Source organism: Vanessa atalanta, chromosome 5 (genome assembly GCF_905147765.1).
Source record: "Vanessa atalanta chromosome 5, ilVanAtal1.2, whole genome shotgun sequence".
Taxonomy (NCBI): Eukaryota; Metazoa; Arthropoda; class Insecta; order Lepidoptera; family Nymphalidae; genus Vanessa; species Vanessa atalanta.
Genome location: NC_061875.1, coordinates 10152379 through 10167594, shown reverse-complemented (window position 1 = coordinate 10167594; position 15216 = coordinate 10152379). Strand labels below are relative to the sequence as shown.

The window sequence follows — 15216 nt, the reverse complement described above, 5'->3', positions numbered from 1 at the left end:
AGGTCAATGGACTGCAATAATAATTTAAAAATTTATTACAAATGTATGCAACTACATTTTGCATAAAATATGCATTTAATCAGTGACGCTTTAAATTTTCTTCCCTTCGAATGACGATATGAATAATTATCATTCATTATGAAACAATATTTTTAATCGTATAATAATTTAAATAAAAAAAAAAAAACAATATGTAATAATAAAAACAATCATCGTATAATTTATTCGCATCTCATTAAAGCGATCGGGTATATTTACATAAATTCACAACATATATTTTTATCTACATAAATATGACAACAAGACGTCTCTCAATGTTGCCGCCGCGTCGAAGCCAACTGAAGCCGTGCGCCGTAGTCACTACACACTACTGCCGCTACTGCGGCTGGCTACACACTGTCGAGCGACACTTCAAGTTATATTTACATCTATGCTGTATGTACGGATCGTACTATTGAATATAACATTAGTTACATTAAATATAATTAAATTAGTTCACTTCATATCGTTAGTACTAAACGCCCGCGATACCGAACACATCGACTCGATTTTAAACACCGGGTCGTTGAAAGTCTTATAAAAGCCGTTTATAATATTATATTTTCTCTTAAAGACAAAACTCTTTCGACGTCACTATCAATACGGATTGCACCTATTTAATAGGCTATACACAAAACAAAAGCTAATATGAATGTATGTAAAAGCGATGTAGATATGTTATGTAAATTTTAAACGTTTTCAATAAATTATTATTATTATTCATTAATTACATATCATATAGAAAAGTTTAATATTAGTTCTCTTAATCGTTATGGCATATAAAGTTTTAAAAATCGTTGTTGCAGCTATATATTATTTGTTTAAAGTGTTTCCAATAATACGACCCGATATATTCATTCACGACGCCCCGAATGAAATTAGTGTATGCTTCTAATGATAATCTAAATTTAATTAATGTACGTATTGCAATATTTATACTGTTTCGTTTATGTTATATTTATAAGAGATTGGAAGATGAATGACTTAGCTGCGAATAGTAAAACACTAATTCCATTAGCGACATCCCTGTACATACGCGTAGGCTATACATCCACATAATGTGTTAGACTTTTATAAATTCACTTCTAAAATCATATTGTCATAGATTTTTCACCTTCAGAAAAGATTATTATTTAGAAATATCCGTGCATGAATTCTCTACCACGATCTACACGAGTCGCATACAAGTTGCGACGATCTAATAACTACGAATAAATTCTCTTTTTTCCATTTATTTAAGTTTAATCAATACATAAGCACATTAACAGGTCAATACAATAAAGTCCAACGTTTCTTATTTATTTTATTTAGAAATATATTACGTTAATATTAATTCAACAGACAGCCTGGTGAGAGATCTTCCCCATTGTAAATTAGTGAGAGTAGAATAAGAATTCATGAGCGAACATCCGGTTTATATAAAAGGCGAGGTTCCAACACAAGTCCTAGTATTATCACAAACAAGAAACAGGTAAAACGGTAAAGTATCAAAAACGTTGTGTCCCATATCAGTCGTGTTCTTTGTGCAATGCTATTTTTATAATAAACATTTATAACAAAACTTCTCTTGAAGTGTTGCTCAAAAGCCATTTGTAACCAAACAGCCTCCGACAGACATATAAATTAGTGTTATTAATACAATATGCTCTCTATATAAAATGGACCAATCATGGCAGTGACAAATTCAATCAGTGCTGTCATTGGTCGATTTCTACCACCCTTATATGTCTAGCAGATGCTAGTTTTAAGAACTGAGATATTATCTTCGAATTTCAAATTTAAGTGCTCTTTAGTACCAACTTAGCTTGCAACTCATTTTTGTCACAGAATAATATTAAAATTATCTTAATTAAATGAGATTTGAAATATAAGTTTTAATATATATTTTTATAAAATTAAAATTTAGCTTAACCTTTATTAGACAGTAGTAATATTAAATCCATTTGAAATTCGTAAATAATAACTCCGATCTTGAGATTGCGACCGATCTCATATGATAAAAAAAACCATTCCTTCATAGAATTAGCGACTCGTAAAAATGCTTTACTAAATTCTATGTTAGTTTAATATACCGTTATACATATATTTAAGTTAATAATGAACAAGGATTATTTTGAATATTCGAAATTTTCATAACAGCAACGCTAGACCTTCTAACTTGTCACGTAATCGCTCGTTCTACGACGGATGTCCATCGAGTGGTACCAACTACGAGCTACTGATATGGTCTCAGTCTCAAGACGGTCCGCGTCTGATCTATGATACTCTCCCTACTCGACCTACTGACTTGTGTCTACTGTCGACACTCACGAGTCACGGTATTACGAACCATTATCGTGGTATACTTTAATGAGTGAAATCTTTCGCATGATAGTGTTTCTCGTGAACCGATGGCGTGTCGATTGTGTACGCAAGCCTCTGATATGTGGGACGATGTGTGTAGCGCTTCGGGCCGTCCGCCGAGGCCCGCCGTATGGTACAAAATCGTAGCGTACCTACATATACGTATTCAATTATATACAATGTACAATATAATACGATAACACTATTGCGTCTAGGGGGCGGAGCACCGGCGGCCGGCGAGGCGTCGCCTCGCGCGTCAGAAGGTAAACATTCTCACAATAATATACATCGTAACTCGCTCTATATATAACAAACATTTCACGAGCGCGCAACACGCTCGTCGAACAACATAATATACAGCAGAATCGTAGCACTCTTTCGATTCAATAAAAAAATTGACTAGAAAATCTCAATTCGCTATGAGCACTATGTGTGCGTGGATGTCGAGGAGAAGATATCAGCGGCGCGCCACGCCTCCGCCTCCTCCTCCGCGTCGTACTGCTGCAGAAAAGGGTTGGTAGAACTGTAGCGCGGGCTCGGCGCGCCCGAATTCAGCGTCACCGCCAGCCCCGCCGACGTGCCCGGAATAGCAGAGCGCGGCGACTCGCGCGAGCTCCCCTCCCGTGGCGTGCCTTCGCGTGATGGTCCCTCGCGCGGTGTTCCCTCGCGCGACGTACCCTCGCGCATTTCCCTCGAAACGAACTCCCTTGGCGTTGTCGCCCTTGGAGTCGGGTCTCGTGGAGTACTGCGGGGCGACTCGCGTGGAGAGGCTCGAGGAGAGTGTCTCGGTGACGCACGAGGCGAGCTCGCCCGCTCCGGCTGCCGCAGTATCGACGAAACGGATCCGCCATGCTTGATAGTGTCAGCTGGACTGTGACTCCCGGAACTGCTACTGGGCGAACCGGGGGACGATACTGTCACCTGACGGGAGCGAGGAGGAGCGGGCAGAGGGCCTCGAAGAGGCGACTGCGGACGATATTGGCCGGCCCTGACTGATGAGAGAACCTGAAAGCGGAACGAATAATAAAATTATGGTAGCATTAATAAAATTAAAAAAGTCTTACGACATACATACATGTGCGGGCGGCGAGCGGTCGGCCACGGGCCGACCCGAGAGAGCTGGCGGCGGAGATGCTGCTGATGCTCCCGCTTGATGCCGATATGGACTGACTGAGGGCGGAACTCGGCCTAGTCAGATATAACAAGACAAATTATCTTATGTATTCACTTCATAAACACAAACAAAACTAAACTTCACAAATAAAAATAATAATCGAATGAATACAGTAAAGCATAAATAATGATTTTAAGCACAATAAGTAACTCATTAATTGATTGTGGCCAATAATAAAAATTATATATAATATAATAATATATAAAACTGAGTGATGTTTAAAGCTATGTATAATAAACAGTTCGACACGGGTCATCATCGTAGCAAAGAGTCACAATACCTAAAACCTAAACTAGCATTACAAATACTACTAAATATTTGAACCTGGGGGGAGGGTGGCTGAGGCCACTGGCGACGCACTGACTCTGTTTCCACGCGGCCCGGTTGCTGGCTCGCCGCGCCGAACTGTCTACAAACATACATGCGTTAAGGTACCGCTTAGTTTAATCACAACAACGACAACAACAACGACATGCAACAAATAACAAAATGCATAAGCATAGATAAACTATTAATATGAGTATAATTGTATTATATAATTTAAAAATATGACATATTATGTTGATCTACTTTGATAGTTATTGGTCATGGTACTGTATTAGTGGGATTTAAAAACAACGTCAACGTGATCGTGAAACTGAACATGAGAATTTGTGTTATGTTTAGTTTGTCATTCCTTGGTTGAATGAAAAAAAAAAATTGTCAATTGAAGTACGACAAAGAAGTGTAAGAAAAAAAGCAGCCGATTAAGACATTTAGAATCGATAATAGAAAAAAAGGACATTAATAGTGATATATTTTTTTAAGTTTAAATAAAATATCAAATATCGAAGCTAATTTATAAGAAAAGATGAAAAAAGCAGTGACACGGACGACGACATTACCTGAACGTTTCGGAGGTGGCCAAATCTGCAAGAGGCATTGGAGGACGTGAATCGGACGCTGATAGTCCATCTCCGCTGGTGGTTGTGATTGGAGCATTAGAGGTGGGGCCATCGCCACTGCCAAATGCTGAGGTGACATTTTATTGCGGTCCTGGGCAGCCACTACCAAGGCCAAATGGTCAAGAAGGAAGACCAAGGTAGCGCGAGCCGCACGAGGTAGGCATTCAACAATAGATGCCATTAAACGAGCATTGCCTTCTTTGTCATCTGGGAGACATACACCTGCGAAGAAACTCTTTGTTCAGAATGTATTCCCAAATTTACAGTATTAATCTCTAAATAAAAATTTTATAGATTTTCGGGCATACAAAATTATTGGTTACAATAGAATGGGATGACATTGTTTTAAAGGGCAAATCCACGCGAAACTGCAACAAACTTTTTAAAAATGCAGGTAGATAACGAACCTAAAGCATCCAAGGTCATTTGATATAAGCATCGGCTAAACAGTGGCTGGGGCAGCTCCGTTAAATAATCCTTCAATACGCCAGTGATAACATTGATATCAGGAACTGAGTCTGGAGTCAGTTCTACACCACGAGCGTTGCGCTCAAAAGCTTCTCTCAATATACGTTTTTTGTTTGCGGAACCGCACAATCGATAGAGACCTGTAATTAACGTTATTACATTTTGTGTATAAAAGATATACATATATTTTTAAGGGGGTATGTAGTATGAATTAAATATTACACAATTTATTTGGTAATAAAACTAGTTTTTATAACAAATATTATTCTTATACAAATTTTAAATGCCATGAGGAAAAAATCATACCGATAATATCCAAGCCACGTCTCTCTATCTCTTCCACACACCGTCTCACGACTAACGGCACTGGTGGTGCATGTGGTGGTCGTAATTCACGTGCCACCACCGTCTCAAGCTCTGCACCGAACAGTGGCGGTGGTGCTAGACGTGGTGCAGCAGGCCGGCGCCGAAACAGCTCGTGTGGCTCCGTATGACGAACCCGCATATAGAGAGTACCCCGGGGCTCCATCTAGTAAAAAAAAATTATGTAATACAAAAATAATGATACTTTTTATTTCAATAAAGACACATTTTCTTTTTAAAATCTGATTAAAACAATAACATATAACTAAATTCGGAAAAATTATCTTACTTTTATCGCAAGTTGGTGAGATGGAGAACGAGTTAGTAAATCTGGCAGTGTGACAGCTCCTCGGAAGCACAACTTGTGCCTGTGTTGTGGATCCCAGGAGTATACCAATACATCAAGCTGACGGTTGTCAACAAGTTCTAACTCGAATGACTCGTCCCAATCAAATTGAAGCTCACCAGTTCGAACCTAATTAAATAAAAAAAAATATTATATTTGTTCTGTGTGTGTATCTGCATAAATTCAATTGCCCAATTTTATATTAATTAATTTATTAAAATAAACAACAATTTATTACATCTTGTGTAGTATAAATAACATACCACTGTACGTGCTTTATGAACGCGATCGCACTCTAAGACACAATACAGATCACGGGGTGCTACTGGAGGTTGTGGTGGTGCGAGAGGTCCAGATGGCGGTGATCCAGGTGAAGATCCAGATGGTGCTGGACGCAACCCTCGACCAGCGAGCAGGTGAACCCACAGCATTCCAGATACACCTCCAGATATACGTGATAATCCGGTCATTGATGAAGAAAGGCCTCCTGTACCTGGTTTGTCTACTTTATATTTTAGGAACTCTGTAAAAACAGTTATAAATATATACATAATTTTTTTACTTGATTAGACATTATTGTAATAGCTTAATTATTATCATAATTTTATCACCATTGGGATTGATATCTAGGTGGCGCTGATGCCTTGAGCCTGGTGTCGGTACAGGGCTGGGATTAGGGCAGCTAAATTTAGACCCCAATTCGAGCAATTGTCTGACGCGTCGAGCTGATGGTGATCCACCGGCTGTAGGACCAAGCTGCTGGGATGAAAGTGAGCGCGCTGGTAAGTGACGAGGTCTTTCGATACGACGTGCGGCCAGACCGAGTGATGAACCAAAGCGGCTGCCGCTTTCCATCTGGAATTGGCATTTGAAAAAGGTTACAGCTCCATTTCAATTATTATGTTCCTTTGTATAGTAAAATTAAATAACTTTTAAGTCATATCAGAATGTTGCTTTAAATTAGAGAAATTAAAGCAACATTCTGATATTGATTGATTACCCTTGATCAATCATTTTATATCCCTTAGTGTATCAACTATAATAGAGCCGAGATGGCCCAGTGGTTGGAACGCGTGCATCTTAACCAATGATTGTTTGCTTAATTCATGTTTATAATTCATCTCGTGCTCGGTGGTGAAGGAAAACATCGTGAGGAAAATTGCCTGTGTCTTATTTCTGCCTCATGTGTATCCACCAACGCGTATTGGATCAGCGTGGTGGAATTTACTTCAAATCTTCTCCTCAAAAGGAGAGGAGGCCTTAGCCCAGCAGTGAGTAATTTACAAGCTGTTAATGTTGTATCAATTATAATCATAATAACTACTTATAAAAAGTAACTTCTGCATAAATTAAGAACTAAGAAATCTTAGGCACATAAAACTTCAATACTTTAATACAATAATATCTGTGTGATAGTGATTTGTGAATTTTATTCCTATATTATAATGATCTTTAACAAATCTTTTGTTAACCAGTAGATAGGGTGTGGTACAAATAAGTATTACTTTAATTTCAATATCATTATTATCTTACATTTTTAAGAGCATCATGTATGTTTTCAGCGGAGTAGTGAGTAGGTAGTCTTGGACGAAGCGTTTCATACAGCGCGCTTGTAGATGGGGCCCGAGATAACCACGCGCGATATTCATCAGAAGTGAACACTGAGGGAGAAGAAGGCAATCGACCTGCACATAATATTTGAAACATCGAAATTTTGAGAGAAAAATAAACGAAAACAACTCAACATTGATCTATGAGAAAATACATACTTAGTCAGTAATAATTCACTTTTTTATTAAATAATAACAATTTAATTCTTTTCAAATCATCACTACTGCCAATAACGTATTTATTTTAACATGACAAAAGCAAAAATAAACACATAGCTTATTCCATAATCGATTAAAAACAAAAACTGTATTCAAAATGAAAAATAATGGTACATAAACTAATAAAATTGGAAATAATATAAAAACAGTTCAATCAATAAAAGTACCTCTGGAAGAGCGTAAGTCTAATCTCGAAGATAATGGTTCAGGCTCATCTTGAAGAACGCTTCCTGCACGTCTTGACAGACCCAATCTAATTAAAAAATACAGATAATTATTTTTTTAAATTAATATGCATATATTAATTGTCTTAATATTGAACCTCACCGTTGACCGGTTCCTCTAACGTCTCTCGGTAATGAGTTGAACTTCGATCCAATGTCTCTTCCCAGAGTACTACTTCTGTACCCACTTAATCCAGAATAATATGGAGTTCTTGTTGGAGCAGTAGCTTCTGTATCAGATGAGTAATCCAAACTGCGATTTCTTCTAGTAGTTCCAAATTTACTCCCATAAGATGGTAGTCCCAATCCTGTAGTCCCATAACCTGCTCCAAGAGTTGAGCTCAATCCAGTTCCCGATAATCCAGTCCCCAGTCCTGAACCTGTCAAGCCTGAACCTACCAAGCTAGAACCTGTTAAACCACTTAGGCCAGTGGATGATAATCCAGATGGTAGACCAGGTCCTCCTAAGCCAGTTCCTCCTAGACCAGTACCTGTAAGACTAGACGGTAGACCAGTACCAGTCATGCCAACACCACCATAACGCTGTCCATATCTAGACAAACTGGAAGCTGTAAAAATAAAACCAAATTATGTTTGTGTATTATTTCTCTATTAACAAGCAAAGTATTCTTTTATTTCAATAACAAATACCAGGACCCGCAGCAGATGCCTTCAAACTAGATCGAAGTAACGAATGACGTCCAAAATCAGAATGTGTTTCCGCCCTTGGTAACTGTTGTTCAGAACCTGATCGCGGCACTCTGCCTCCGAAACGAGTACTATAATTCAAATATATTTGCAATATTATAATAATCGATATTTATATTATCTATTTAAAACTTATAGACCATCCAAAGTTATATGATAATAATTTAATATATACCTTCCACTTTCGGGATAGAAAGAGTGTACTTTTTCTGCTAGACTCTCTAATGTATTTGGATACGATCGTTCATATGGAACAAAGTGTGTTGCAGATGACTTCGGCTGTTCCGTTATAACAGGTGGCGGCGGACGATAACTGTTGACAATAAATATACAATAAAATAACAAATATATTTTAAAATAGCTATAATTTGCATTCACACGCTCAATCGTTTATCTTAAGTAAGCTTTATGATAAGAAAATGAGTTACCTCCACGTAGAGTGATCAGATGGTGGTCGTGAATTATAATAAAGATCTAGCGGAGTTGAATCAGGTGACAATGCTCCGAGCTGCATACGACTTCGCTCCTCTCTGCCATCTCCAACAGGTCGCACAGCACTTCCAGGCCCTCCCGTTGAACGCAGAGTACCGTGTCTAAATGATGAGGCAATTAATTGCACCCGTTATAGATAAGTTTTAATATTGTGTGTAGAATATAGCAAATGACTTAAATTTGTAAAAACAATAGTTTAATAGCCCCAAAACAGTGTTCTTAGTACTATTTACTTCTTATTAACGGATCATCCCTGATTATAAAAGTAATCGAATTTACAATATAATTTTGTTTATTTAAGTCGACATTAACGTAATAAAATCAGCTTACTACTCCGTCGGTCCATAATTGTGTAAGTAATAATATTAATTGCATTAACAGTTTTAAAAAGTAATTTACTGTGAGTAAAGTCCGTCGACCCTGTCTCGATCTCTGTCGTCATCATCCCGGCAGTCACGTTTCAACACCACTACTGGTGGTGGTTTGTGCTCAGGGCGCGGTAACGATGGCGATCCAGGACCTGATTTTCCTGGGAATAAAACATAACATTGATGTTTTACGTGTAATTTGAAACTTTCTTTCTTTGCAGTGTAGGTTTTTAATTTAATTATTTTTGATAGTTGTATAATTATTTTAGATAGAATTCAATTTTAAATATTTGATTTCTTATTAATGTGCAATATACCTTTTCTCTGTCTAGTACACAGCAACAGACGCCGTGGTATTGACATAATAATCACTACATCGTCTAGTGACATTCGCCTGACATCAACTAAGTTGACGGCCAGGATCTCATCCCCAACCTTCAGGCACCCACTATTATAAACTGCTGATTCCAAAGCTATTCTGGATATAAATACTCCATCTGTCCTTGCACCGCCATCTCCTTCTCTAATGTAAAGGCCCAAGGTTTGACCAGGGCGCTTGACGATCTCCACTAGTTGAACTATGTGGCGTGCGTCCTACAAAAACATCATATTTACAAAAAATACTTAAATAGACTATAACAGATAATTCTATACATATAGCATGTCTGTATAATTATAGAATTTTACTATTTGGACAAATTTAGAAAACTCGCGTGGATGGTGCATTTTGAAACCTTCTGTCATTACTCTTGAAAAGAAAGAAATAATGTTTCTTTTTTCCATACACTTACCGCTATTATTACTTACTCTATTTAAGTAAGAAATAAGTTAAAATTGATCCCATAGTTTAACACATAATTATATAAATATAAAATATATTTATTAACACTATCTATTTAAATCTCGTTTTTATACCCTTTGTTAATCAAATTAGTCTCATTAGTAGTCCTTAATATGACAAAATATTTGAACACCTCCGAATTACTTTCGTAGTGAAATAAACGTCAAAAGTAACCAATTGATCAGTAAAAGGTATCGTCGACACAAGTGACAAATATGTAAATCATCGTGTTCGAGTGATTTGGCCGTTTGTCCTAAACATTCTCCGCTAGGCAATGCAAAGCACAAATAGACGCAATAGTCGGAACGACCGCAGAATGCAGCAGGACTCCCACAATGCATAGCGAGGGACAAGAACTGAGAGTGCACATCCCAACAATGCTAGTCTAGATTGCGTTCGCATTCCCACCGATCTAGGCCAGGAACAATAGGGCTGTCTGGAGTGAGCTCTTCAACGTTCTGCTCGGTTACGAGCTGAGTATTCAGGTCAATGGAGCAGGCAAAATTACCTGTTTTAAAACGAAATTAAATAATAATCCAGAATATGTAAATATCGATGAATAATTTACCCTACAAAGGATATTAACTTGACGTCACGGTGATGTGAGCAGAACGTTGGACTACCTTTGGAAATAACACCATACATTCTCAAGTCAAATATGTGGTTACAATCGATAAAAACTTCTCAAGAGATACATCAAATATATAAATGTTTAGGCACATACTTGCAGAGAAAAGAACTTCTTAGCGGCTTCTATATTATTTCTGCCAACTTGTCTCAATTCAAGAATCCGTACTATCATCTCACCGCGTCGCTCCACTGCCTGTAAAATATTAAATGACATTAATATAAACCTGAGCAACATGAGATTTATAAAACAAATACTAGATACCAGTTTATTGAATAAATTTCATATAACTTGCTACGCGAGCAAAATACGTAACGGTGGAGGAAAAACGGGAGGAAAATCAATACGAAATAGAAATTCTAATCTTGAGAAGTCTGAGCCATCGTTTAAGGAGCAAATATACGTAATACGTATAATATATGTGTTATAAATACCTCGAGCGCCGCGGCCGTAGTGGCGTCGTGATCATTTTCAACCATTTCAATTTGCCTGAATATTTCATTGCTGACACCCGATACCTGAAATAGTTCATTGAACCTGATGATCGACAGATAAATAGATACGATTTATCTAACTCTACGCATATAAAAGTAATACAGGTATACTTATCGCAATTAGCGAGTTTTTTTTTTTCGGAATTTATTTTTTGTTTTCATATTTCATACTGTTAAGATCATAATATTTTAATTATATCATTTACTTTCATAACTAGCGATAATAAATAGCTGGTGGCATATCGTTTATATAGGTATCACCCATTCATAATATCTTACTTACTTACTCATCCATGCGTGCCTATTAGAATATCTTATATCTCATAGATGAATTATTTTTACATTAAAAAGAAAAAAAAAAAAAACAAAATGTAGAAAGAGGGGCATAAAAAGTGTTCAAACCTTTCTGAAGTCCGGCTGCAGCACGCAGGGCGGCGCGTGATTGGCGCGCGAGGGCTGCGCCGGGCCGGGCGGCGCGCGGCCCGGCGAAGCCGTCAGGTCCGGCGCCGCGCGGCCATTCTCCTATTACAAAGCAAACATAGTCGTTTTAAGGCAAGATTTATTAGCCGATATGTAAACATTATCGCTTTTTGTTTAATATCAAAGCACTCAACAAACGGGAAATCCTCGTACAATACATAACTAATGTGGAATAAAAAATATTTTTGTGTGATTAGGATAGTATTTTTTAATTTCACCTTATGTTGATACAGAGGATAGAACAAAATATAATACAGAAAACAGAAACACAGCATAAAAGAGACAATTTAGACAAAACAAAGCTGGCCACTGAAAGCTACCGGCCAAACAAAAAAAATCAGAAGCGCTCACGACATATGGAAAGCGTTTGTGATTTTTATTTTATTTTTTTCATATTCAAAATTAAAATACCACGTGTAATAGTTATATTCAACAATTATAAGATCCTTCATTAATATTTTAATTGCTAACGGCGGAAACGCGCTCAGGTCGACAGCGCACTTCATTATTTTAGTTTCATTTATTTCTCTTTATTCTAGTTCACTATTCGTTGCGAGATGCATGTAAATGGAAAACACAATGAACGCATGAAAGGATCGTTTTCCAGAACCGTAGCCCGAAACTGGGTTAGAGTTCAGAGATTAATTTTCATTACTTTCTTTTTCGTAACCTTCCCAATCGAAACTGCTATCACAAATATTATTTATTTTTATTTATCTAGTCCAAGACTTTTAAAAATAATCAAAACTAATATACCTATTCATTACATACATAATTAGATTTAAATGAATTAAAAGAGTCCGCCGAAAAATAATTAATTAAAATAATTAATAATAAAATTATTTACAAATCAATGCTTAATAAACTAGACATTATTAACGCAAAACAATTTTGTATATTCCCAACCCGTTAAGATCGTGTATCTGTGGAACATTATTCGGCGGTCGATCGAGGGAGGCGGGCGGTCCCTGACCTACTTCTCTCTCGTACGCACGAGGTCACTGTACTGCAGCTGCAAGATCCCGAATGCCGCAGAGGTGACTGGACGATCTCGAGCCACCGAGTGCTTTTATCTACCGACGCTCTACTTTCGTTAACTTATTGTTAAAATGCTTAAAGACACAAATATTCACAAAGATTATAGACATTTAAAAAATTAACACGAAATGCGAATAAATAAATAGTACTACTTTTCTAAATAAAAGAAAATATCTAATGTTCTTTTTTTAAAAAGAAAATTAAAGTGAGTACAGAATTAAATTTGATGCAGGATTATAACGCATTATTTTTAAATGAGATCAAAATCGAATTGAAAATTACATCGTCTTTACGCTAACACGATTATGTTCCGTTGTATTTAACGTCACGACAAAATATTCCTTATGACGCACTTTGAAATTCGTTCTAATTTCAAATAACGTTACATAAACTTGTATCTTGAATACAAGTTATGTATTTCAAAAATGGAATACATAATTTTCAATTACCTATATTATGATTAGATAAACGATAATTTTAAAATCATTTATGTATGTACTTCTGGTAATTCTTTTTCTGTTCTTTTTTAAATTTGGAATCAATTATTGTTAAATTATCCGTTGTTTGAGTGTAACATAAAACATTATCTATACTACGGCTAATATTAACTTGACATTTAACTAATTTGGTATCAGTAGTACTACTATTTATAAAGTTAGATCCAGTTAGTGTCAGACTCTCTAAATAAAGCAAGTTTTAGGTCAACTTTGGACTAAATTATACAATCAGACCAAATCTATTATCGGATGACTAAAAATATCTTCTGACCAGATCTATCGTTTCGCTTAAGTTTTAGTCTAGTTCTAGAATTTCAACACTGCTTAAAACCATTGTTTTTGGGTGAGACGAAAACCTTTCGTTAGAATTTAAGATTCAAGTATCATTTAATAAAAATGTATATCTATCTCTTTTTCTCTACATTACTTTCATACATAACTCTAAATTTGTTGACACTTTCTCTCTCTTTCTCTGTCTCTCCCTTTCACAAATGGGTCGATTATACTTACAAAGATATCGTTCCCAATTTAATTTTCAATTATTTTGTCTAAAATGAAGTTGTTTCATGAATCTTGCTTAATCAATGAAAAATACGAATAAATTACTCACTCCAAGACAATCTGAAGCAAACAATGGATATCAATAATGCTATAATTTAAAAATGCAAAGTCATGATTCGTATCGGTATTGTTGATTCATTCCATCCGAGAACAAAAAGAGGGTAACTGAAAAATGCGATTTCCTTACCATCAGACGTGACATTTCACCCACTTTTCCAACAATTACATACACGACAGAACCACTCTTTACCTGCGTCTAGGACATTCCTAAACGCTACATTATATTTCATTGTAAAATAATTTCTATCCCAACTGAATAAGATCTATATTAGATTGAATAATAATAATTAATATCTAGATGGAATCCACGTAGTGATCATTACAATGGCTAGGGTGAAGAATAATAAGCTGTCAAGCACCATATGATATTTCCGTTTTATTAGCATTAGCTCCATTTTTTAAAGATTGTCATTGTACTGGTTTTGTACGAATAAAATGTGATATGATTGATCAATAAATAAGTTAAGTCAGACTTCTATTAGTTCTATTATTTGTTAAAGCAGTAATAGTTTCAAAATTATGTTATCCATTTAAAAGTAAAGTGCATGCCATTGTAGTATTTAAAGTATACGGCGTAAAGGTCATAATTCAAATACAAATTTACAAGCTATCATTTGTTAGTATGATTTATGTACAGTGAAATAAACCAGCGCTATTTGCGGACCTTCAAAGAAATATATATCATTATACACCGCCACTATAATTTCTGTTAACTGTAAGCGATTTAAAAGAAACTAGTATAATTTACTTTTATGTTGAATTAAGAAAAAAAAAATTTTTTTTTTTCGTTTATAATTAGAATTAGTTGATTATTATATGTTGGTAATCAGTATTAATGTTGGTAATCATTATAAATGTGCTACTAAAAAAAGTTATGTCGTATGAAATCGGTAAGACATTAACAAGGCTTTCAAATTAAAAATACACGAGACAATTCAAGACAGGGCTGATAAAAAGACGCTCCGAGCTCGAATCGATGAGCGGCGTACGCCTGATCGATACGCCGTACTACTTGCCTGAATGGATTGCGCGCGCCGCCCGCCTTACGTAATGCGCAGCTAGCACCTGTTGCATTACTACCCAGTTATAACCCTGCTATACTAAAAAACCCCGCCCATCCACTACGACGTTTATTTAACACTCGCTCCGAATTTAGGCGGGTAACCAGTGTCAATGCACCGCGGCAACCTTCGGCGCTGCACTCAAGGGTGCATAGTAGTGGCTAGTGGAGGCATGATAATGATCTTCGTTACTGGTATTGAAAGGTCTATAATGAGGCATTTTTATTGATGTATGACATGATTTTAGTGTATGCTTTT

The 15216-nt window shown here is 36.4% G+C and overlaps 1 protein-coding gene across 1 annotated transcript in view; it reads right to left on the bottom strand.

Annotated features, from left to right (window-relative positions):
- Nucleotides 1–222: 222 nt before the first annotated feature.
- The window catches only part of LOC125063883 (rho GTPase-activating protein 100F), a 39001-nt gene continuing 24007 nt past the window's right edge, over nucleotides 223–15216 (bottom strand). The window contains exons 2-21 of the mRNA XM_047670563.1: nucleotides 11664–11783; nucleotides 11202–11285; nucleotides 10864–10962; nucleotides 9616–9892; nucleotides 9330–9459; nucleotides 8867–9031; nucleotides 8614–8751; nucleotides 8382–8509; nucleotides 7834–8299; nucleotides 7674–7759; nucleotides 7211–7362; nucleotides 6289–6532; nucleotides 5941–6200; nucleotides 5621–5806; nucleotides 5275–5497; nucleotides 4908–5108; nucleotides 4441–4722; nucleotides 3881–3961; nucleotides 3458–3570; nucleotides 223–3387 (exon numbers count right to left, since the gene is read on the bottom strand). Coding sequence (XP_047526519.1) covers nucleotides 2809–3387; nucleotides 3458–3570; nucleotides 3881–3961; nucleotides 4441–4722; nucleotides 4908–5108; nucleotides 5275–5497; nucleotides 5621–5806; nucleotides 5941–6200; nucleotides 6289–6532; nucleotides 7211–7362; nucleotides 7674–7759; nucleotides 7834–8299; nucleotides 8382–8509; nucleotides 8614–8751; nucleotides 8867–9031; nucleotides 9330–9459; nucleotides 9616–9892; nucleotides 10864–10962; nucleotides 11202–11285; nucleotides 11664–11783 — 4014 coding nt within the window. The 3' untranslated portion in view covers nucleotides 223–2808. The remainder of the gene's footprint in view (nucleotides 3388–3457; nucleotides 3571–3880; nucleotides 3962–4440; nucleotides 4723–4907; nucleotides 5109–5274; nucleotides 5498–5620; nucleotides 5807–5940; nucleotides 6201–6288; nucleotides 6533–7210; nucleotides 7363–7673; nucleotides 7760–7833; nucleotides 8300–8381; nucleotides 8510–8613; nucleotides 8752–8866; nucleotides 9032–9329; nucleotides 9460–9615; nucleotides 9893–10863; nucleotides 10963–11201; nucleotides 11286–11663; nucleotides 11784–15216) is intronic.